Genomic DNA, 25,614 nt, shown 5'->3' with positions numbered 1-25,614 from the left:
TACGGGCCTTCTGCACCATCTGTGCCATTAAAGGCTCTGAAATCCTGGCCTATCATGTTAATAGGTCGGCTTGCAGAGCGCTGGCTAACGTTCTGCCGCTTTCAAAGGTGTTTCAAAGGCAAATACTTAAATACCTATGAAACTTGATTGCCCAGAGCTTCCTTTCCGATTTAATTATACTGTATCCCATCCAGCTGTACTCATAAAAATGTGGAATTGTCTTAATAATAGCAGAAAATCCACTTTCCAGCCTGAAAATAGCATAGACTGTAACGTCGTGTGTCGCCCCTCGCCGATGAACACGTACCGCACGACTGCTTCCCCGCTGCCGCTTTCCCCCTCTGTACTTTTGATGGGTTTTGGAAGCAGAAGTGGGTTTTCCCTGTAGAGGTTCACAATTAACGTATGCCAAGTTTGGTGCAAAGTTCAGTTCTCCTGCAAATAGCAGCCATTCTTTGGCAGCTCCTCGGCCGCTGCTGGCACGGCTCCCGTGTTTACTAGGAGGTGCGGCTGCCAGCAGGGCTGCCGGGCTCCCGGAACGCCTGCGTCCATCAGAGGCAGATAGTCGAAGAAAATTTACAGCGGTTTCTTTCCCGAATAAGAGTACTTACGAGGGAGGTTTTTTGGGGTTTGGTCAATGTTTCTAAAAACTTGCAAGATAATGACATTTGGGTATTATTATAATTGTTTTTAGTTTATTTCTTGGTTCCCTCCATAAAATGAGGCTTAAAGAGTGCAAGTCCTGCAGTCAGGACTGTCTTCCATCTTGTACTTCAGTTACTAGCCAACATACCCAGTGAGCACCCATCTCAGTAGTTTACCTCTAACTGAAAAATGCAGAAAAAAGACAATATTATTCTCTCAATATCTGTACATAATCCTTACTTAACATTGGTAGGTATTATACTGTATTAATATGCTAATAAGTGGTAATTGCTTTTAATAATGCAAGTAGTATCTAGTACCTACAATATAAGAAGTATTCATATAATTATAATTAAAGTGTAAACTGTAGATTCAAGGGGAGTTCTCACTGCATGAGAAGCCCGCATGAAGTATAGGAATAACAGGTTTATCATCTGTGAAAGATGCATAGAGATTTCTTAGCTTGTTTTATACATCGCCAGGCTTGCTTGCAAATTAGTAATTATTTGACATTATACATTCTTAAAAGCGGTTTCTTGACTTGTCCAGTATTTTTTAGCTCTATTTTTAGCTATTCGGTGTCTTTGGATAAGGCCTTTTAGAAAAGATGTTTTGTTAATACTTTCTTTTAATGTATTTCAGCAATTAAGGCTTTTTCTTTTAAGATACTTGAGCTGTCAGGGCTTAAAGATACATCATGCTGATTCTTTTAACTTCCTCTTTAGCGAACCAGCAGAGTAATTAGAATACCACTAAATGTCATGCCTCCTGTTTTATAAACAGTATTGAATGTTTTGCTTAAAGATGCCAGGGAACATAGGAGTAGTACCAGGAGACTAACCCCTGGGCGCAGGACGGCGCGTGCCCGTCACCGCGGTCGGGGACAGGGTGCCCGGCAGCGAAGCCGTGCTCTTCCCTTGCACCTCTTCTCCCACCCGAGGGTTCGTATACCTGCATGTCTCCCGCTACCTGCCCAGCTTGATTACCAAGGACCTAAACACCGTACAAAAACCTAGCTAAAATCTGCCTTCGAGCTGGTTTTTATCCTTAGGATTTGGCCAACTGTGTCATGAGAGAGCATCTCGTTACGTGCAGGGTTTGTTTCCATGAAGTTTGCCTTCCGGGCCCGCAATGACCCTTCACTTCTGTGGCTCCCAAAGTAAGCGCTGTTGGTACAGTTAAAACATTGGCCAAGTGCCATTTGCTCATGTTCATTCATACGGAGGATGTGAAACGAGAGCAAAGCCTATAATCCTGGAGCTCCTGGAAGCGGGGCTGGGAGAAGCCCAGGCGTCGTTGGGACTGCAGCCTCCACGGTTGTCTGGTGAGCGCAGACGAGTCACCGACGAGAAGGAACGGTCCTGCGGTGGTTGTCGCGAAATTTTCAAGTCTCACCCATTTAATCAAAAACTAAACTATTCTAGTACAGAGGAAGTCATTACATCAGTGATCTTCCTAGAGTATATTAATTGCTAAAATTATGGTGGCCTGCCTGCCTTATCTCACCCCCTAAAATAGATAGCTTGTGTGCTTGCTGTACCTTACAACCCATTTCCATTCTTTAGATTTCTGCTTTTGATGGAATTTTGGGGTTTTTTATTTGTTAGCTTTTAAATGATTCTGAGGTTCTTATATTTGCTTCTGATGAAGAAACCAAAAAAATAATCTAATTTCCTATATGCAGAGTTTCCATTTCAGCAGGAGTTTTGATACTGGTTTTCTTTGTTCTCTTACTTTTTTATGTTGTGCCAGCAGGAGGTAGCTTCTTGTGTGCATTTAGAATAATAAATAATAATAGTAAGAACACACTTGCTGTTCTTTAAAATGGTCTAATTCATATTGAATTGTTCATTTTAAAAATAATACAGTGGGCATTTTCACATGTTGATGGAAAACTTGTTTATTATAAGTCAATGATGATTGAAATTATGTATGTTGACCCCTGCAGGGCCAACTTCAAAGTTTGAGCCGACTTGATTTGTTTGTTTATGTGGACGTCTTTATTTCGTTGTTTTATACAAATGCTTTTACGATTACTCTGTAGTCGCACAGTTAAGTGCAGGAGTAGGCCTTTGCTCGTGTAGTGCTGATTTGTGGTAAGTGTGGAGTAGTTGTCCTTAAATGTCAAAACATTTTTAAGCCAGCACACACCCCTGCTTAACTTAATTACCATGTATATTGCATTGATTGGAATGGAATTATTTGGTCGTGTTTGTTATATAATTTCAGTATAATACACAGGTTCAATGGAGTCTATTAGACGTTCACTATAATAAATTCTTGTAGTTCTTTCCCCTCTATATCATTACTTTATAGTCATAAATACCACTTATGTCAGACGTTAAAGGCAACTTTAGAAGTCTGTTTATTCAGTGTCATTCTTGGAAGCTGTGGGTTTTGTCCTTCTTAGCAACAGATGTGCTTAGGAAAATAATGTTTAAGTGTATGTATTTATAAGGCAGCAAGTTCCCTTACATCTTCCAAACAAAAAGAAATTAATGAACAGTTAGCTTTGAAAATATATCTTATGTTGTTTGGAGGGCATGGTCAGCCCCTATCCATCAGATAACCTTTGAGCAACGCAACGTTCCCATGACCCCGCTCCAGAAGAGCCACTGGCTGCATCTCTGGTGAGTAACGCAGCGGATGCTCTCCGGGGCCGTTCGAACGGCCTTCCACGTAGGTGTACTGTGTTTGCAAAATAAACGTGGTTGTTGGGCAGTTGGCGTTTCATATTTCAGGCTGTATAATAAACAGAGCTGCTGAACCACAGCGTCCATCTGAATCCTTCATCAGAAGTCTGCACTGGTTACCTTGGGCAGCATGTTGGTCAGGTCTGTGCGGTGAAAACTGCTGGTTACAGATTCATTGTAGAACTTGCAGTGAATACAAAAAATTCACTAAAAATGCTTGCTGATACAAAAAGGACAAAAAAGCTCTCCACAAACTATAATATATTAAAATACTAAGTTTTGAAGGTAAGTTTTTGCCTTCTCATAGTCATGTTTCCATTCACATTACTATTAAGAGTTCCCGAATTTCTATTCAAATTTATTGCTAAAGCACTTATACTAGAGGGGCTTTTTTATTTTTGAAGAGTTAGCAGGTTTTCCATTTTATCCGATGCCTCATGCTTTGCTTTTGATTCTTCTTAAAAGTTTTATTGGTACGTGTGATTTTAGTTGAAAATTTAGTTTATGTTTGATGGCAGTTTGATAAGTCTTCTCTAATGTAAAGGTATATCAATACCAATAGAAAACATAAACAGAAGAAAACTTTTGGAGTCTTCGTTTCACCATTGTGCTCTGGTGGAGGATGTATTAACGTATGAAAGAGCTGGCGTTTCGTAATTTCTGTGGCCTTTCTGTCAGTGTATGGGGCCTAAAAACCGAGGGGAAAAAAAAGAGAAAACGTTGGCAATAACTGATTTCAGACTCCAGCGCATTTCTCCAATAAGGAAGAATTTTAGCTCTTCCCAATTTTTGATGAAGATTGGGAGTGTACTGATAGTTTTGACTGAAATACAGAGGTAAATGGTGTTTCCTAAATCTGCATTAAACAGTGTAGTTAGGGCTCAGTTAGTCCTAAAGGATCTCAAAACGTGCATGGTGTCCACAGCAATCTAGTGGCCGGGGCAGGGGAGCGCTCGCGCCGTGGCTTTGGCCTTTCCCATCGATATTCCCGGGTTGTAGAAGGGGCCTCCACCGCTGCGGGCAGAGCAGCCGGGTTTGGCAGCACCACAGCATGTTTTAAGCGATTTGGGTGTATGCCGTTTCGCTGGTCCCAAATTTTCCAAGCTACTGGTGGCCCTAAAATGTCCTTGCTATAAATTTCTGTGTTGGAAACTTGGACAGGAGTAGCAGCCTCTGTAAAACATTTACTACATGCCCAGTTAGAAATGGTTCACTTTGGCTTACAATAGCAGAGCTGGAAAATGGGCAACTTTTCAAGGGGATCCCCTGATTTTGCAGTCGTTTTACTGTAATTCAGATGAGTCCCGCAGCAAGCTGTTACACCCTGCTCTTCTCCTGTGCTTCGCGTTGTTGTTTCAGAACGGTGGCTGATAACACGCTGTAGTTAGGCCTGGTTTATAAGTAAATAGACAGTAAGGACACATTAGCCACAGGATGAGTCCTATCACTGTACTTACTGTACAATCAATAAATTAAAGTTTAAATGTAGCTGGATGGCACAAAGAAGCCTGTGTTTGCTGAACTGACATGTTCGTGCTGGCAACGCCAAAGCAAAGGTAAATAGGTGCCAAACGCTGCAGACGTGGCCGATAGCTCGGAGCGGCGGTGGCACCGTCCGACGGGGGGAAGAGGGTGCCGGGCCGCTTCGTGCTGCACTGGATTCTTCCATAGAGCAGGTTGCCAACTTAAAAAGTATTCGGTATTTACAGTACTATATTAAAGGTATGCCGGTTTTATTTATCGTGACTTGAGAATCTCTCTCTGCTTCTCCTTTAGGACCCCAGAAGCAAGCACAAGTTTAAGATCCACACGTATGGCAGCCCAACGTTTTGCGACCACTGCGGGTCTCTGCTGTACGGGCTCATACACCAAGGGATGAAATGTGACAGTAAGTCTTTCTGTGTTACCAAATGGCATTTTAGAAACTAAGTGGAAACGCAGGGTAACGACTTCTTACCTCTTTTCTGTGGAAAAGACCATTTCAAATGGCAGTTCTCTGTAATACCATATATGTCCAATAGGTATTTTAGTACTAAAGCAAATGCGTTCAGTGCTAATGCTGATCACCTCCGTTACTGCGAAAGAGGTGTCGTGAGCCTGAGGTGTGCAGGTGCCGAGGAAGGCTGGTTTGGGAGTGGGCAGACAAATGCACTGTTGAAGACTGAAATTGCAGTTCAGTTGCTAGCCAAAGTCCAGTATTTTATGTGCATTTCATTTGTCCTGGAAGTCTCCTGCTAGAAAATCTTATAATCAGTTTAAGCACTAGTATCCTGTTGTCTTAGTCATGTTCCCATCAAGTCTTTTTTCCATGAGCATTTTCCCTTTCTTTGTCTTGCATTGCATTAATGATAGCTTTAGGTTTCTGAAGTAGATTCACTGTTTCATCATCCACTGTCTACAAAATATATGTTAAGATGGAAATGATCCATGTTGGTCAGTTTAAAAAAAAAAAAAACAGTTATAATCTTAGTCTTGCCAACAGCTATGCAGTGTAATCCTAACTTTCCCTTTGCTCAGTATTTGCAGTGTAATCATATCGTTGGTTTCTCATGGTTGTCTGAACCATTTTTCTGTCCCCAGCTTGTGATATGAATGTTCATAAGCAATGCGTAATAAATGTCCCAAGCCTCTGTGGGATGGATCACACAGAGAAAAGAGGAAGGATTTATCTGAAAGCTGAAGTCACTGGGGACAAACTGGAAGTAACAGGTAAATAACTCATTTTGGAAGTTTGCAAGTTTTTTGAAATATTTAATATGCACCAGGGATTTCTGTACATTGATTTGTATCTTGTGCATTGAAGCCCATGACAGAGTGTTTGTCTTCAGTAGTGTTAGGATTTCATTCAATATCTCCCTGAATCAAGAAATGCCATATTAATTGGCATTCTGAAGGATACACGTGTTAGAAATAAATACAAGAATGAAAACTGTACTAATAACTTGAAATGCTCGAGACTGGTAACTAGAAAATCTCTATGCAGTCAATTTTTCTTGTAGCAAGCAGCACAGGAGAATAGCTAAATGCCTCACAAAGTTAGCCATCATGTTCAAAACACAAGAAATACCCCAATACTTCCATCAAGTAGGGAGTCATTTCCTGCATTTCACAGTATTTAATACACAAAGGCAACTTGGATTCAGTCCCAAGGATTACTCCCAACATATTATAAAATTAAAAATAAATCATCACATTCTGCAAGGCTAAAGGAACGCAGTGGTTACCAAGGTAGGGAGGAGAGAGAGGGAGGAAGGAAAGAGGGCGGCAGTTCGTTTCCTCATAAATCTCAGGATTTATGAGTAAGCTTTGGTTGTGCGTGTGCGCACACACCCCAACACAGGCACACAGCCTGGCATACACACACACACACACACTCCTCCCTCCCACCCATCCCAAGTCTGCAGTTGCAGTGCATGCCGCTCAGAAAATCTTTTTTTCAGGTTGAAGGACTATTTTGTCCCTCTAACGTAATATGTTGCTCAACTGCAATGGAACTTCCTTGTGCAGGATCAGAGAGTGGAATTTATCACTTAGGATCCGCTTAAGAATGTGTATTTATAGAATAGGTTTTATTTGTCCTGTAAAAGCTTTTTATCGTAACTGGGGTCAACTGATAATCTGGTATCTGAAGCGTCTGCAAGTCGGTAACGAACTTTATTGTTGATTTTTCCTTTCAATTGGACGCAAATACACAAAATGTCCTGTGCCAATCAGATTACTGTATGTTTGCTCAAAGGGAGATCACAGGGCAGGAATTAGGATGGACAGAGTTGAAATAAGGGAAGGAATAACAGAAATTTTTGATCATGTTTTTTACAGGTAGAGGTAAGTCTGTAAAACAAATCTAAATTCCAGAAGAGTCCTAATTTGTGATGGCTCAGAACTTTGAAGAAATTTTTAAAAGATGCTGTAGTAATTTAAAAACAAAGTGAGTGTGGTATAGTTTAGGAAACACAGCAGAAGATGGTCATAAAACACAATAAATTTATCAAGAGCTTTTACTTCAGAGTTAATGTATTGTCCCAGGTGACCTCTTCTTCAGTGAAGGGAACTTAAAGGCAATACTTAATACATCTTTAAAATTAGTACTTGTAAGAAGCTGATTTTAAAATGTCCACTATGAAACAAGTACAGGGTATGATGCTGTTATATTTGCCTGTTTGGCATTGCAATAGGGAATTAAATTTGAGGGCAAAGGTACAGCAGGACAAAGTAGGAGGTTTCTTAGACCGTCTCAACTTCTCTCTTTGTTTCTTGATGCAGTCGTAGGTAACCTGGGAATGCTGGACTTTATTGTATTGCTTCAGCATTGCTAGAACCCCTAATACACCAAAACAATAATATTCCTTCTACTTGCACACTTCTTGGATACTGAATAAATCACACTAAATGTCATACCACTTGTAGTCACCATAAAGGAAGTCGTACCGTCACGCTGAGTTTTCACAGCTGATAAAACCACCAGACTTCCTTCCCGTCCCTGCCACCTGCGTCTCCCATGGCTCCGTTATCTCCGAGGCAGAGTGCCTCCATGTTCTCCTGTCAAGCTGTAGAAACGCACTGAGAGGGACAGGTATGATAATGTGCAGCTATAAAGGATCAGAACAGATCTCAAGTGATACTTAATTGTAGCTAACTTTTCAAATTGCTTCCTCTTGACGTAGGAGGGGTAAATTTGTCCAAGGTGCTGTCATTAAGAGAATGTTCCTTTCACTAAGTAGTGAAGCATTGCAGAGATGGTGATGCAGGCTCTAAAAGTAATTGTACCATGAGAGAGAACTAATTTGAAAATCATCCAAGTGACAAAATTAAATATTTGCATTATTCTAGGCCATTTTGCAGAAAGGTTCTTAAATATAGCTTAAACTTTCTGGCATAATGCATAGAATTTGGCAAATAACATCTACTTATTTTCTGATAATTCAGCAGGTTCGTCATCCTTCTAGGGACAAAAACATTGATCACAAGTCTTTGTGGTACCAAGGCACTATAAAACAATTAAACATATAAATTTTTTTTATTTCCTAATTTTATTTGAAAAGCTTTTTCCTAAGATGTGGCTATGGTAAAATTGTTACAGATCTTTTCCAGGTTTTCTTTATAAGCTGCTTTAGTGTGAGTGCACTAGGCAAACAGCATTGTTTGTGTGTTTATAATAAAGCATTTCCATCCTGTAGTTAAGTAGGTTTCTGGACAGCAAGAAAAATGTTTGCTATATCCTTGTTATGTGTATAATAGTCATGGTGCTGCAGCATTTCTAAGCTTTCAGAAAATTATTTTAAATAAAAATGACAGTTGCCCTTAATGTAAGCGTTTTTCATTTCAGTGAAAAATAGTATACAGACTAATCCCAGACCAGGTGGATTTTCAGATACCTTTTGTGCATGTTTAGCTGGAAAGGAAATTAGCAGTTATTAGTTACTTTGTGGACATATTGCTATGTAAAAATTTCTAACTAGTACAGCATTGTTTCTGAGATTTATATTGACAAAACCTGTCTTAGAAAATACAGTTCCCCAGAGATGCCAAATATGATGCCTTGAGATTCAGAACTGGAGGTGAATTAGATCTCCAGGATGCTCAGGACCAGCAGTAAAAATAGTTGATAAATGGCTAGCTGTTTGGTGTGAGCCTTTGCCTGAATCTTTTTCAAAGGAGTGACGCTGTAGGAGTCGAGCTCCTTCGGCTGGGTTCCTCCACGTCTCTGCTCCGCATCCTGTTTGGTCGCTAATTGGTTCCCACTGAGCGCTTATTCTTCCCGTAGATAGCCGCGATTGCACGCTACTCTTTGTGCTGCTAAATGTGGACATGGCACTTGAACTGGCTGGCATCGCCTGATAAATACCTTAGACGGGCAACCCAGCCGTTCGGGCTTCGATCAGGAGAGCCGCGGATGCAGCACACTCAATGACTGTGGCAAGAAATAGTCGTCTGGGTGGACACCGTTAGGGTGTTGCAAGTTGGGTATTTTTGTGTGATCGCTTTGAGGGTTTTCTGGTGGCTTTTGTGTCAAATAAAAGCCAGAGTATGTGTACATTTACTAACTGCTTTCCCAATAAAATATTGTAAATCATACTGGGTTTTTTTCCCCCAGCCAATACTATGAAAGAGGCAAGGCAGAATACTGCCAGATGGAGTTGGTTCAGTCAGATTATTTAATTTTTTGCATTGCAGTAATGGAGGAAATGATTCAGTCCTGTAGGTAAATATACTTAATTCTAGTTGGGAATTTAATTTTAGCTGGGATCTTCAATCTGGAAACTTAAAAGTGGGCATACAGTCTTTTGTGCGCAAATGTGAGACACACTGTGACACTTTTTCGTAGATCAGTAAGAGTTTTGTGTTGGTATGCTTTGCCAAAACTCCACCATCTTCACAGTGCTAGTCGATATACTGCATTCAGTGTTGCAATTCTTAAATATTAACAGTTTATTGTATACCTACTAGCCTGAGACTTGCATTGGATATTAATTATTTATTGCACTTAAAGTAAATCAGCTTGGTACTTCTCTTTTTATGAGGACTCTCTTGAATTGGTGCCCTTTTGATAGGTTGATTGACTTGGGGATTTTGCTTTTAAACACAATTAAGCAGTTCCTGCTACTCTTAGTCCCTCTGCTTTTTGCACTGTATTTTCTCTTGATGTGCAGTAAAATTTTGTCACTCTTGTACGTGTATTTGTTGACCCATCTTATAATTAATTTGGGGCTCTTCTGAGTGAATTTGTAGGTGGCTGAATTGCAATTTTGCTTTTTTTTTTTTTTTTTTGGATTATTTTTATACTGAGTAAACAATAACCTTTGTGACAAAATAACCCCATCTGGTGCAGTGACATATGAAAAGCTGCCACATTACTGGGATTCTGAGCTGTGACCTAGCAGTTGCTCGGAGTTGCATTTGACAGCAGCTGACAATAAAGAACTGCCCTTCTGACACAGGCACTAATTTAGAGGCAGGGTGTTAGTGACTTGCTGTCATCTAATGCTCCCCACTGTTACATAAACTTCTCATTAATTAAAAAAAAAAAAAAAGCTTTACAGCCCAGAGTGTTCAATTTTTTGTTTTTTTTCTTAGTTACAGCGAATGCGGGAAATCTCTTTTTATTCTTCTGTGGCGCTTCTGTTACTTAAAAGGAAAGCTCACGGTGATCTTTGCTGAAGTTGGGAGCACATAACAGGCTATCAGCAACAGTCTCACTAGGAGCTCTGGGCTCCCCGCTGTACGTTTTTCAAATTATTTATGAATGTCTTATGTTGAGCCACCCTATGGCGCTGCATATTAATGTTTTGTCACACTGCTTGCTATAGGAAAGCTGGGCTTAACCGCCTCTGCCCAGACAGGCTGGGGAGACAGCCTGGGGAATTTTGCCAAATTCCTAGATTCTCATAAAAATTGCTTCCTAAAGCACACAAATACTTTAATAATTTTATTTATGTTTGTCTAGGTCACTATTGGTGTCATTCTTCATTAGCATTAATTTCATATTATTCTGCAACTGATTTTAAAAGTGAACACATGAATATTCTGGCTATTTGACCAGCTTTTAGTACCAACTAACTATAACGCAGTCCCAAAGAATTACTGGCATGTGGGAGGCATTTTTAATGTCACAGAGAATATGAATTGCATGTTTTATCTCACTTACTAATATCTTCTGTCTTTTCTGGCATTCGCAGAACCTGCAGGGTTGCTGTGTTCATTGCAGAGAGCGCTGCGCCTTTAACAAACCTCCAATCTCCCCTATAGCAACTGAATGCTTCCCGTTTCATTAAATTTGCTTTCTTCGTGCTTACCGTGAAGAAATAGGCAATGCATAGTGCTCAAAAGACACATTAGTTTTTCCTAAATCACTACCTGCATTTATATTAAAAAAAAACTTCATGTTTGTAACAAAATATAAAAAGATCAGAATTAGAAATTTAAGTCAGATTCCCTTTTCAGATGATTTCATGCAGCAAAAGACCCAATTTTTGTGTTAAAACTCATGTTTTATTAAGTAATTTTTAATAGTGTATTCTAAAAGTAAAACACAGTTGCTCCTGTAAGATTTCCAGTTGAAAATTAAAGCAGTGAAGCTATTGCAGGCACAAGTACTACTTAAGTATTAGAGATGATGGGACATTTTTTATTAGTAAGAGAGAATATCTTAATAAAAGACAGAAGCATAAAGTACCATGAAATGTTAGTTCATTTTTCATCTTGTTCTGGGAGTAAAATTAATCACTCATCAGTTTCTTGTGTGTTAATCACCTGTGAAATTCAGGCTTTCTAATATTCCCCATTCATTATGTTACCATCTTTCAGGATTCAGGAAATCGGGAGTAATGAGTAGGCAATGGTCTCACGAGGGATATTAAAAGAAAGTTTAGTTAAGTGGGGGAATAGGTGCGGAATAGAGGAAAGTTTCATACCAGAAAGCCTTTTAGTGACTGAAAACTGTATAGAAATTAGAAATTCAGGGGGGAAGGCACTTGGCGGGGCCGCCCGGGTCCCGTGCGTCTCTCTGAACGCCCCGGGAACTCGGCCTGTCCCTGGGCTCCTGCCAGATTCTTCCCAGGGAGGAACGACGAGGATGGGATAACATTTGTCCAGGAAGCGGAGGTGCTAACAAGCTTATGTGCAAATTATTTTGAACTCAGTAATTAATTTTGCTCTTCTTTGCTAGCACATTATTACGGGAAGAGTGAACTGTGTATTAGAGCTAGCAGTGCTCTCCCCTTTTCTTTCATTTCGCCAGGTAACTTGCCAGACAAAACTATGTGAGATTTGAAGCTTCTTTTAAAAGCAGCTATTCACATGCTGTTGAGAGATTTCTGCTCACCTAAGTTGCCTGGAGGGAGCAGAAGATTGGCAAGAGCGGTTGCTGGGATTATGTTATCAATATTTGGGAATTCAGGAAAAAGGTAGCTGTGACTCACTTGAAAAGGAACTGAGCGAGCTTGTGCTGTGAATAACTCTGCCCTGCTATAGGAACAGAAACATTTACGCATTCCCATGACTACATTTCATTGCTGATATCACAAGAAGTTATAAATCTCTATCTGCATAGGCTTTGCAGCCTGTGACCGTAAATTCCCTTGAGGAGATGTTAGGGTTTTGTCACCCACACTCTGGGCAATTCCTCAGAATTTTATGTACCTGAATTTCATCTCTTTATAGAAAATGTTGGTCGATCTCTGCCATCCCACTCTCCCTTATTTAGATATTTATTTAAAGTATGAGTACCTAAGAAACAGCTCTGTATTTGCGTATGTCTTTATCCTATTTCTGGAAAAGTGGGCATCCCAATTTTAGACATGGCTTCTGGATACTGCTGTAGTACAACTAGCACGTAATTAGATAGAACGTTTATAAAATAGTCTTCATTTTCTGCTGGATAGGTAGGTATGATCTCTTCTTCATTAATGTTGAGGTGGAAGATGCTATATTTTCTTCCCTATGGCATTCTGATGATTTCCATGTTAGAAAGAAAACATGGGCAAGGCTGGGTTTGTTAGAAACTTCTGTATGTAATTCCCTGCGCTGCCTTTGCCTCTGCGCAGCCTCAGGGCCTGTTAAGAGTCTAACCTGGACAAAACGTTAGGAGATGGAGCTCACCGCAGCTCCTTTGGTTGGTGCAGAAGTCACTCTTGAGCACCACGGTTATGACAGAAAACTGGTGAGCGATATTCCAGGTTTCTGTCCAAGGTTTCTCTCCAAATGACGCAAAAGTGTCCCTCACTTCAACCTTCTATAAATAGGGATAACGGCTCTGCCATGGTGTTGAGTTGAACGAGCAAATAATTATAAAGCAACGTGTGATCTTTCATATCACTCCTAATTGATGAGTGAAAGGTGTAATAATTACTAATCCAAATTAATAATACTGTCGGGCTAGTCTGATGGATGACAGCTATAACAGAATTCAGCCGCAGTAAGTAAATTTATTTTCCTCGAGTTATTTTTGATTTAACTTACTCTGTTTCAGCCACATGCACAAGATAGCACCTCTGATGGGGAGGGGAAGGTTTTCTTCCTGTCAGCCTTCTCGTAGAAACCTGACCTGCCTTGTTAAAAATAGGATGCCGCCAAGGAGGTGGGCCACTAAGCTGGTAATTCTTTGTAAGCTCTGCTCTGCACAAGTATCATCATGCCGTTTCCTCAAGAAAAGAAGTGTGACATCAGTTGGAAAAAGATGTCTGAGGGTACTAATTACACAGACAAAAATATAAATGGACCAGATATCTTAAAACGAGGAGTGAGATAATGACTTTTTTTTCTTTAGCAACCTGTGTTTAGTATATATTGCATCTTTCCTTCCCGATTCATCTCTGAGCTTCTCTTTTTTGTATTTAGAGGGCTTTTTTCTTATTCTGTTCGCTGCAAAAGAGAGAAGTAGTCTTACACACGCTGCCAGGTCCTGCTGCTGTCAGCGTCGGTGCCGTTTGCGGGAAGCGCAGCTTGCACCGAGGCTCTGCAGTCTCGGCTTCCCCTGGGGAGCCCTCCGGCTCCGAGCCGCGGAGAACGCTGCTGCATCCAAGAAACCAATTTCTGCAAAACCTGCTTGGTTTCACACCGAGCATCCCTAGGTAGAATTTAAATACAAAGGATTAGTGTGAGGACACCATATTAAAACTTAGCAATTTTATTCAAGGAATTTTAATGAAAAGCTTCCTGGTGTGTGTTTCTGGGAAGGTGTAGAACATGTAGGCAATTCGACTCCTCACTTATGTCAAGCTGGAGCATAGAAATAAAAATTGCAATTTAGTTTCTCTGAAAGGCCTGGGTTTTGAGGGAGTAGCTCGTGCTGAACCAAGCAGTGCAGTCATAAGCACCATGTACACAAGGACAAAAAAAAATTAATGTGCGCTAAGAGGAGGAGAGCACAGTTTGCATGGAAGGATGTCACTTCATCCTTTACTTACTTGATGGTGCATAGCCCTTTTGGGGTTGTACAATATTTAACTAAACTTATTTATTTAATCTTAATTTTAATTCCTCAGAAGTATTTGAAGATCATTTACAGTGTGCTAAATTTTAGTATTGGTTTATTTCTTCAGGGATTGAAAAGGGAAATGTTTTTTCCCGCCTGTTTTTGAGGAATGTAATTTAGTCCATCAAATTATATTTTATATTAAAATTTTAGTCCATAACCACTTTCTTTCTCTCATTTTTAAGAATGGAAAATCAGGAAAAATGGCTTAAACAATTAACTGTTGGTTCAAAATAATGTCATTCCTTTCCAGCCCTGATCTGTTTTCAATAATTAATTTACAGCAGGGTATCTGTTAGGTGTGAGAATTATCTTGGCAAATACACATCATGTAATATGCTCCAAATAAGTAGCTTGAATTCAGATATTCGAGCTGCTTTCTACAACTGTTTCAGATATTACTACTAGAAAGACACCTGTTAGGTGTGGTGTTTCCCCCTTCCAGCTTGTTCTTCCCTAGCTAATATTCTCTCATTAAAGAAACTAGTTCAAAGAGTTTGAACTGAGGTGTCTTCTGCGGCAGTGCAGGAGATCTGCACTGAAACACTGTTTAGCAGTTTTGTCATTTGGAAGACCGCAAGCATTATGAGCACTAAAACGCTCTACCCATCTTGTAAAAGAAAAACATAAGCCCGGAGCTAGTCACATGCAACGGGCAAATACACCTAGTGAGTGTGAGCTGGAACAGAAGCAGTATTTGATTTCGTAAGTCACCTCCAATGCTCTGTTATATTGCAGGTACTGTCAACACTCAACAATTCTTCATGTCTCTGTCCTTACGGAAAGCACAGTAATATCTGTGCTGGGCTTTCGATTTCTTGTCTATCTTCTTCTGTCTTACAGAAGCAGTAGTGTGCAGTTCTCGGTCCACCACAATCACGCCTTTATTTCTAGAGGGAAAACAAAGGGCGTTCTGAAAAGATGTTCTTCAGCTGCTTTGCAAGTCATTTGACTGCTGCCCAAAAACTGTCCTCTTATTCAATAAATAATGAGAATAAACAGTGCACTTGAAAATATCTGTGTGGCCTGGATGCCATTCATCCTGCAAGCCAGGAAATCAAAGGTTGAAATCCTGGGAAGGTCTATAAGTTGTGTTTATCATCTGGAAATGCCATTCAAATTTGGGAGAGAGGGAGGAAAGATCATTAATTATTTTGAAACGTCTCTGTTTACTGTAGGATACAGAGAGTAAGTACCCTGAACGAGCAGTAACTATCTGTTGAAGATCCTGACAACTTTTCTTTTCTTTTGCATTAGTTCTGATTGTGTTCTTCAGTGACTCTAAAGTTCAAATATTTGTGGGAGATGTTTTCTTGCAAGAAATATCAGGTGATTTAAAGATTGACATTTCTTAAATTTCCTTTCAGATTTCTTCAGTTAGCTTGATAAATGAAAAAAATACATCTCTGAAGTCGAAATTGTGAAAACGGTAGCTGAGTACACTGTCATTCCAGGATCATATCTCTAGTGACTGCTTCTAAAACGCTGGCCTTCCTTCGAATCCTGTGAACTATATCACACCAAAAGCTTCTTGAGATTTTCCTTCCAGGAAAATTTTAATCTTAAAATACAAATCTCACAAGGGAATTCCCAAGTGAAAGCTATTTTCTGAGCAAATGAGGCTTAGAGGATTACTGCTCCCAGCGCAGTGTATTTTGAGATCCCCAATTATAAGCTCTGAATCTGTTCCATGTCTACAAGTTGATCAGCGTTAACTGGAGTTCGTCACAACATGACAGATTCGGGTGGGACAGTGTTTCACAGCACGAGTGAAGGTCACCTGTTTTTTGAGGTTCAGCAGAAGCTGAGGCCTGAATGCCATTAACACAGAATAAAACCTGACATGCCGTATAAATGTTACATGGGTGTTATGCCAGTCCTTTACAAGGGGGAGGAAATACTGTATTTCTTCATCCATTAAAATACTCTGCTCCTCTGCGGTGACTCCTGAACTTGTAAATGAAGTCCTGCAGCTGCTGCTGTAATTCTAGCTAGATTGAAACCTGCAAGTCACCAAGCCCCCGATAAATGTGACATGAGATATATTAACTCAGTTTGTGCCCTCTTTTGACATTGTAAAATTAGAGGCTATATTAGCATTTTTGTGAAGCCCAAGTTAAACCTGTCTTCTGTGCACTTTTACTGAGGTTGCTGTCATGACATAACGCTTACAGTGGTTCCGTCTAGCAGCTAATGAACAGTGAACGTGGGGGAAGTTTAGTGTTAGATATCTTCCAATGATATATTGTATAGAGTAACCTATCTTTTGTAATCCATTGTGATCTGACTATCACCCTTAGACTATTTGGGTGATAGTCCTGCAGTTGTACAACTTAAAATCGATGAGTAAATAAAACCACAAAGAATAGCTACTTGCTTGCAAACTTACCCAGGTGGATTTGGACTCTTAATCATCCCATTGCAGAAAAAGAGCTACTTCAAAGCTGCACAGGAGTTATAGATTGCCACCTTCTCTTGTTTCTCTCTAGTGTTCTTAAAAATATCGCTAAGTGCAACTTCACAGTACAACTGCTTTCATCCACACCAGCTAACAAGTGGACTTCACATCTTATTTGTTTTATCATCCAACACGTTTCAATAACTCTGGTTTGATGTGATACTACTTTGTAAATGGTCATTTGTAATCCTATACAAATCAGCTGTGTGTTTTGTATTGACAGTGCGAGAAGCAAAAAACCTAATTCCCATGGATCCAAATGGACTTTCAGATCCTTATGTTAAACTGAAACTCATCCCAGATCCTAAGAATGAAAGTAAACAAAAAACAAAAACCATCCGTTCTACTCTGAATCCACACTGGAATGAGTCATTTACATTGTAAGTCTGGCTAACCCCTTTTACTGTAACACGTTTTATGTATGGAATGATTTATTTGAATTTTGCATTAAAAACTCCTCTATTTCTTCCACCCCCCCCCCTTTTTTTTTTTAGTAAATTAAAACCTACAGACAAAGATCGACGGTTATCTGTAGAGGTCTGGGACTGGGACCGAACAACCAGAAATGATTTCATGGGATCTCTGTCATTTGGGGTGTCAGAGCTTATGAAAATGCCAGCCAGTGGATGGTAAGAATTTCTGAAGAGAAAGAGGGAGAGAATGTGTCACACAAAGAATGAGTTTAAAAACAGTATTTTCTTTAACATAACCTACTTTTTTGTAGCTTTTTCCTATACCTCATATGCTATAAATTCACTGAAAATGCAACTAAAACTGGAGAACATGGAGTATAAGTAACAAGGAGGGGTAATAAAAGGAATGCTTCCTTGCGTTGTGTGCATGAAACTTCTGCTACAGCTGGGAGTTGCAGCAAGCTCAATTCTATTTGTGTAGTCTTGTGATACGAATATTGTTTTGATCTTGAATATGATATATTTAGTACTAAGCATATCACGTTATGTATGCAAATTCAAAGTATGGAGGAACCGATTTGATAAAATGCTGTCTTGTTGTCTGCTCTGCATGTAATATACTGTTAGAGCCCAACCTAGGGGTAGAATTCATCACACCTTACCCGAAAGTGTGTGTCTCATTGAAGATAATTGTCTAGGGCTTCATAGGCACCTTCAGGGTTGACTCCTCCATCATCTCATAGAATAGATGGATGGATATTTCCCTTTCCATTAACTGCAGAAGGTGCCTTGACAAATAGTTGAGATTAAAGATCTAATGTTAGGTGCAGTATGTTCTATTTTCGAGTTTGCTGTAGATCTTTGGAAACAGTTCTTTAGATACCTCTCACATTGATACAGACCACACACAAGCAACTAGGTCAATTTTTAAACCTAAAGGGAATAAACATGAAAAAGCACCATGTTCCTCAAATGTTCCACAGGTATAAACTGCTGAATCAAGAGGAAGGCGAATATTACAACGTTCCGATTCCAGACGCTGATGAAGATGGAAATGCAGAGCTCAGACAGAAGTTTGAGGTGAGGCTTAAACATAAATGGGTACAGCCATATGTTGCATTCATTTTTCCTTTTGTTATATAAAAATGCCTATTAAAAAGTTATACATTAGAGAGTGATGACTTCTTTTGCCTGTGACTGTAGTATGTTCCTTTTGATGTTTTGAAGATCGAACCAAGTGGTTTAATTCAGTAGTGGTATCATGTATCTCACAGTTCAGCTGCTCTGTGTTATAACACTCAAGTTGGTGTTGTAAAATACTTCATGTCACATATATGTAATAATTGCAGTGTGTTTTTTAACACTTATGTCAAAATCTGTCAGCCATTATCTTTAGTATCTCTAATGAAGAATGATGTTGTCAGAAATAGCAGCATTTTAATACTTAAAATATTTATTTCAAACTGAACAGACTCTTTAGGGAAAATAATTACAAAGTTATCTATTGATTATTTAGAACTATAAAGTTTTTTAGAAGTTTGTTACCTGAAATTCTGAAATCTGTAATATGGGTACAGAAGTTTCAGGAAAAGTGGTATTGCTGGTTAGGTACAGGAAAGAACCACTGAGGAAAAACAATACTTTCAGCAGAGTCGTCTTGCCTTCTGTGACGCAAATTGCAATGGTTGGTAGCCCCAAGCATGGGCTCTCTGTACCATGCAAGGAGTTATGACTTAACGAACACACTTAGCCAGCAACTCTGCCTCTTCTGACAACTGCAGATGGTATTACAGCAAAATACTTGCTGTCCATTAAACCCAGCAACAAGAAAGGTATGGCTTGGAGGTGTTTTGCTAATGGCTCCACTGGGTCCAGCTCTTTTGACTTGAGAATTATTTCCAGCCTTATATGCAGTATTGAAATTGAATTTGAAATATTCCAATCTACAATATTGTGTTTTCTTTTTCCTAGTCACTTACAACTTTAGTCTAGCTGTTTATCCAGAAAGTAATTAATGTACCTATTGTGCGTATGCAAACACGTAAGCCTGTTCCTTTCAACCTGAAATGGCAATTTTTTATGTTCACCATCAGGCAGAATTCTACATTGTTATTATAAAAGATGGGTTAACCCAAGAAAGTGAGGAAAAACGGCATATGTTCAACTTTCAAGAAGGAAAAAGAAAAGGTGCATCAATTTCTTCTGAACACATTTGGATCAGCTACCATATTTTTGTCTGCAGCATGAACTATGGTTTTTGTTATACATTTGAGAAGTATTTTAATCTCCATTTCATTTTCCTTTCTTTACAATTGTGATCTGACCAGTGTGATTTTATTTTGCTGCACTAGGTCATTTTCTATTCAAGATCATGTTTACTTTTTATCCTCCCTAGAATGAATAACATTAAAAGCAATTTTTTTCACCCCTTACACATCTCTGTGCAAAGGGCAGAGTTTGGAAGTGAGTGGCTATGTATACGTTAGTGTTAGTAACCTAGTTACAGAAATCTAGCTTTTTCTTCTCAGGACAGAGACAGCACAAAGACGAGTGCCAAAATAAAAGGAAAAAGGGCACATTCATTATTGTGTGTGCTAATGTCCCAGCTGGAGGAAGCCAGTATTCCTTTGCATCGCGTTCACCTGCCTGCAAATCAGCTATATTGGGCCTTCATATAATAGGCAGATATTTCCAAAGTTACAGTTCAAACAAGAGAAGAAGGCCTGAACTTAAATCGAAATTATTTGGTGAACACATCTTTGGCACATATCTTTTTAAACATTATTTTATTTAAATTTTATCTCTTTCGCAGGCTTGGTTATTTATCACAAAAGATATCTGTTTTAAAGCGTCCATAATTGTATGCAGTATGTTTGTGTATTGAATCTATAATCTCTTGGTTTTTATCTTGAACCTACTGTAAATACATGGGTTGCAGAATGAATAGTTAGGATTTATCTGTGTTCTGCAATGAAAAGAAATCCTGTGGGGCTGCATCGCAGAAAGCCACTGGACTGAGTCCCAGAAACAGCAGTTTTGCAGAGGGCCAGCTCTGTCTCAAAAATAATTAGTCTGTCTCACAGTCTAATTAGTTCAGCTTCAGCATGGTGCATTTGAGGCTCTGCAGCTTACTGTTCTGAACATAGCGTGGTTGGTGCCATCCAACAAATGGGACCAAATTTGGAAAAGGGAGAGAGGAGTTAGAGGACAGTGGCTTCGTTGATAGAATCACGCAGTGACTTTGCCAAGTATTTTTAGTTTTTACTATAAGGAGTTGTCCTTCAAAAGTCATGAGTTAGCTTTGGTTTTTATATTGTGACAGTCTATACTGTCTATATATTGTCTATATAGTGTTGTACACTATATATAAAAGAAGATATATTGTTGATTGGTGTAGTGGAGTATTTTCCATACAGCAGGTATCCACTTAATAAATCTACATATGGGGGGGGGGGGGTGTCTCACCTATCACTAAAAGTTATGAACCAGAAATGAGTTATCTGCTCACTTAGCAGCATAGTCAAATCTCTCTTCAGTGATTTATAGATGATACATCATTATTAGTATTTAGAGATAAAAATACACTCTGCTAGGAAGTGGAGGCAGCATAAAATCTGTCACTGTTTTTCATTTTGTTTTAACCTTTGGTTGTGAATTTTCTCTCTGGAATGGCATTATTTATGGCCATCTCGAAACGAAACTCCTTCCTCCACAGGCATATACAGAATAATTGTAGCTGCTCCTTAATTGTTCGTGCCCAGGCTGCCATGGCAACTGGTGACAGTCCCAGGTGGCTCTACCAACACAAACTAGCGAGTCTTTTAACTACAATATGCAGTATTTGTTATATACGTATTTGCCTGTTACAGTATTTTGCTAGTCGAAGAAAAAAGCGGAAGAGAGATTCAAATGATGCAACCCTATTTCATTTATAATCTCTGCTTATAATTGGAGCGGTAATATATTTGTGCCATTTATGACATTGTTTTGCTTTCTATTTGGGAAAAGGAAACATGGAAATTCTGAAACTTCTATTGTAGGAGTCTCTTTTCAGTTTTTTCAAGCCCGGTTTCTTGTAATTGTTTGTGCTGCTTAATAAAGCACTTCTTGATACCTATAATATCACCTTAAAATAATGATAGAATAATATTGGTTTAAAAATATGAGGGTTATTTTGTCTGCCCCCTTCTTTTCATTTCACCACCACAGGGAATGTTCTTAAATATGAAGCAGATGTCATCGCCCATATCACTGATTTTTTTAATTAAAAAGAACACAGTAAAAATAAGCCTTACACGTGGAAACATTCACCACATATAAGGTTTATTAAGTGATATACCATTTTACAGTAAGTGTAAGCAATCAGAGTCTCTACAGTAAGCTTTGGTAATTGAAGTGATCCAAACAAATAAAAATTAGTAAGAGAGAATAGGTTACTGCCCATATAATCCTCATTTTAAGGCATCTCTGCAGAAGATACATAACAGTCCCTCTGTTTTCTTTTGTTCTGATTGTGTCCTTCAGCGTAGTCCCTGCTCCCGCTGTGGGTTTTAAGTAGAACAAAGTCATTCCCCAAGTTTGCTGGACAGGTCTCAGCGTTGTGTCCCGCAGGCCCCACGGCAGCCCCGTGGCACGTTCACATGGGCCCTGGGAGGTGGCAGCCAACCCTCTTTCCTCGGGAACAGATATCCAAATATCCATGGACTGCTGGAAATTTCAGCTGAGCGCAAGGTTGCCGCAGGTTCCTATAATCTGCTGCTCCTGGTCCTCTCCGTAAGGGTTGAGGTGTGTTGTTGGAGGTGCGGAGAGCAGTTTGCTGCCGTTGCTGCCTGCGATGCTTCTGACCATAGATGAACAGAGGCCGTGGCTTCTCGCGCCTCTTAGTTTGGTACCATTCCGTTTAATTAGGGGAATATGAGTAAATCGCTCTGCAATAATAGGACAAAATTATTCTGAAAAGTTCTTTTTCTGCAAAATAGTCCCTGGTCAGCATCAGGAAAAGCGGATACTATCTTCATCTGCCTGTTGACATTGTGGGCCAGGTCCATAGTGCCGTGGGGAGGAGGTCTTACCGGTGGTATGTGACCTTTCCAGTTTCCACTTTCTGAGATTAATTCAGGTACTGGATAAACCATCCAAGAGCAGCTCTTGTTTATTGTTGTCCAGCTGCCTTCTGGCTGTTTTGGTGCTAAGGGGTACGTCAGCGGCGGGGTGAAGCACCGCGGCTTTGCACTGGGTCCCAGGGCTGTCCACTCGTCGGGCTCCGCTCCCGGTGCTGTCGTTGCGGCTCTTCCCTGGTTCGCGGGACGGGAGTTACTTTCGCAGCTGCTTTGTGCCGCTGGCATTCCTGATGGACACCACCGCAAAGCCAGACCTGCCTTCTCCTCCTGCACACGGAGCAGATTGAAACGTAAGGAGGGAGGAACCAGAGTTCAGAACAGTGTAGAGTTTGTATGAGAAAATGGGAAATGTACAGTTGGTGGTGACGTTTTGGTTGAGTACTTATGACATCTTAGTGCTTCTAAATATAACTGTTATTATCATCCTAAAGAAAATGTCTTATAAAACATCTTGCCATTTTAATCATAAGCGCGGGGACAATGTGGCGCTTGGCCTTCCGGCTTGGTTATAAATACCTTGAACCTCTGCAGTGACGCAGGAGCTGCAGATATTTCTGTTGATGATGTGATGCCAAACTCCTCCAGAAGGCAGGGCAGCGCTTTGCTTGACCAGACTTGTGTGTTAATCCCGGAGTAAGTGTGAATGTGCAGACACGGACTTATGAATAAGTACGGTATCAGCCTGCATGTGTATCTGTTGCACGCAGAGCCAGTGTTTATTTACACAGCCAGGCCTGTCTTCACGGCAGTCCAGCTGGCTTTAAGCAGTATTTGAAGATTTCTGCAGGCTTTGAGTCACAATTCAAGCTTTCCGATCAGTTTTAATGTTGTTATATTTTAATGGCAAAGAAACCTCATTCATTTGTTTATCATTCTCTTCCAAACATCAGTAAAACGTTTCAATTTGTTTCACAGCAGTTACTGCACTTCTTAGATCTTTAACGCTCCCTTTAGTTTTATTTTTTTAAGGCCGTTTCTGTTTGCTTTATTAAAAAGGCTGGTACTGTCTGCAATAGTCAGGTGTTTTTCTGATGTTCACAGCAGTTTTAAGTCAAAAGGACATTTTCTTTCTTTAATCAAAAGCCATGACACAGTTTTAATGCCAGGCTGGAGGCTGCGTGACTGTGCCAGGTTACCTGGCCGGACCACAGCAGAAGACCCCGGGGATTCTCTCAGTAGCTCCTTAAGAGCCCAGTGAGGTCCCTAGTTAAATATGATACTTTCATTCAAAAATATTGAGGAGGAGCTTGTGATTTTGCTTATTTGTGAGTACGTTCTTCTGGTGTCTGTGCAAAGTCCTGCAAAGGAGCCATTTCTTTTAAGCCTGTGAAGGATGCCTGTGCGTTTGCCCCGAAGCTGTCGTACTGCAGTTAGTTTACTCTTTGTTTTTTGAAATCAAAAACAGAAGTTGTTCTCTAGCATATCTCTATCTAGCAGGTGTGGGTTCCCATTTTGAAGCAGTAACTGTGTTTTTAGGCAGTTCAGCAAAGGTAACATGGAAAAGAGAAGCAGTGTTGCTGACACTTCACATTCTGAAAGAAAAGATTAAATTCAGTTTTCAGGAAGCAGCCACTAAGCTATACTGAAGCCGTGACCAGCCAGAATATCACTGGCACATCAATCCACACTTTTTATGTATAGAGAGATATAAAAAGAAGAGCTGCTTTTTTTGACTGTGGCACTCATTCCTATTTTTACATTGTGCATATTTAATCATTAGGGAATACTTTGCAGCTTTATAGAAGTGCTGTTAGATGAGTCCATCTGTTTTATACTATAGTTTGGCATGGGAAATTCCCATATGCAGTTATCTGGAGGTTTCCCATCCACTCACCATGTTTGAAGCTAGAGAATTTGCAGATCCTTAACCAGATGATGCACTTTTTAGATCCCAGTTCTTAGGAGCTTGGAGCTCGTTTCTCTATGAGATTCTTCTCAGTACATGCATTGTGATAAAAGATGAAGAAAGTAAGTTGAAAATCCTGTTGATAACAGGTATTTCCTCATCCCCTATATAGATAAAGTTTAAATGCATGTCTCAACACTTAAGGCAGAAAAGACCTTGTTTGTCACACAGCTGCAGTATTCATTTGCCGTTGCAACCCCAGCCCACCAGCATTTATACATACGTGTGGCTTCATGCATTCCAGTGGTTTAATGACGTTAGGATCGTTTCATGCATGAAACGTGCGTATGTACGAGATTGAGGTGAGAATTGCATGGCAGACGCTGGGAAGCCCAGTACTGCCCTGTGCTCTGCTATGCTGTGCACCTCGTTGGTGGAGTGGTTAATGCCAGGGTTGCTTTTTCTCCGTTTTTCTGCGCAGAGGGGGTGTATCCATTTCTGTGTTGTCGCTGCTATGTCTTTGCTTTTCTTCTGCTATTAATTGTCGTTGCTGTGCTTTGCAAGCCCTTTACTAACGAAGCAGTTTTTCTCCCTCTCCTGTCTCTTCCAGGGCTGTCCTGTAAATGCCCACTGCCTCAAGGTAGTTTTCTCCTTAGTGCTCTCGTACATGTCTCTCTTCACAAAACCTTCTCTATGAATGTTTGAAGTGTATTAAGCTCAACTTCATTCTCACCATGCTTTAAGGATGCACTTGTTTTATTCCCTAGTTAAAGCTTGTTTAAACGGATAAAAATAATTCGAAGGAAGCATCTGTTGTAATTTGCGGCAAAGTATTCCCAGGATTGAAAGTTTACTTACAAAAAAGTGGCCGCCGACCCTCAGCAGATGCAGCGGGCCTTCCCTTGTCAAGGGCCGAGTGAAATGAGTGCTGCCTTCTCATGGAGAACGGGAATAGTGCATCCTTGAGTTGAAGACACTTGTCGACTTGTACACAAGTTCTGCGGATCAGATAATACTTATGTCCACTGTATATTTAAATAGATAAACTTGTGTAATGCATAGCATGCATGTATTATGGTATAATATACTACATGCATATACTTGTATATGTAAACTGGGCTATACTATACCATAGGGTGTATTACCCGTATGCACAGTTGCTTTGATACCTGAAACACTAATTCACCTATTTACTTTCCATTTTAATTAGTTCACTAACACTCTACCTCACTCAATTATTTCCATAAAAGAGAAATATAAGCATTGAGAATATATATTGCGACTTTTAATTTGCATGTAGTGTACCTCTGACAAATGTTCTCGCTTTATTAGGGCAAAGATTACTGACATAAATCGTACTTTCAGTCTCATACATTGGTTAAGTTACATTTTTGGCCAAAAAAATTTGAAACTCCTGTGCTGTAAACTGTTTTAAGAATATATCTAAGGTTATTAGGGCCATTATAT

The 25,614-nt window shown here is 39.9% G+C and overlaps 1 protein-coding gene across 1 annotated transcript in view; it reads left to right on the top strand.

Annotated features, from left to right (window-relative positions):
- PRKCA (protein kinase C alpha) overlaps window positions 1-25,614 on the top strand; it is a 162,566-nt gene that overhangs the window by 96,766 nt on the left and 40,186 nt on the right. The window contains exons 4-8 of the mRNA XM_064522756.1: window positions 5,115-5,226; window positions 5,919-6,047; window positions 16,992-17,148; window positions 17,263-17,397; window positions 18,165-18,261. Of these exons, the coding sequence (XP_064378826.1) occupies window positions 5,115-5,226; window positions 5,919-6,047; window positions 16,992-17,148; window positions 17,263-17,397; window positions 18,165-18,261 (630 nt within the window). The remainder of the gene's footprint in view (window positions 1-5,114; window positions 5,227-5,918; window positions 6,048-16,991; window positions 17,149-17,262; window positions 17,398-18,164; window positions 18,262-25,614) is intronic.

The sequence above is a fragment of the Dromaius novaehollandiae genome, chromosome 18 (genome assembly GCF_036370855.1).
Source record: "Dromaius novaehollandiae isolate bDroNov1 chromosome 18, bDroNov1.hap1, whole genome shotgun sequence".
Taxonomy (NCBI): Eukaryota; Metazoa; Chordata; class Aves; order Casuariiformes; family Dromaiidae; genus Dromaius; species Dromaius novaehollandiae.
This window is presented reverse-complemented; position numbering and strand designations above follow the sequence as displayed.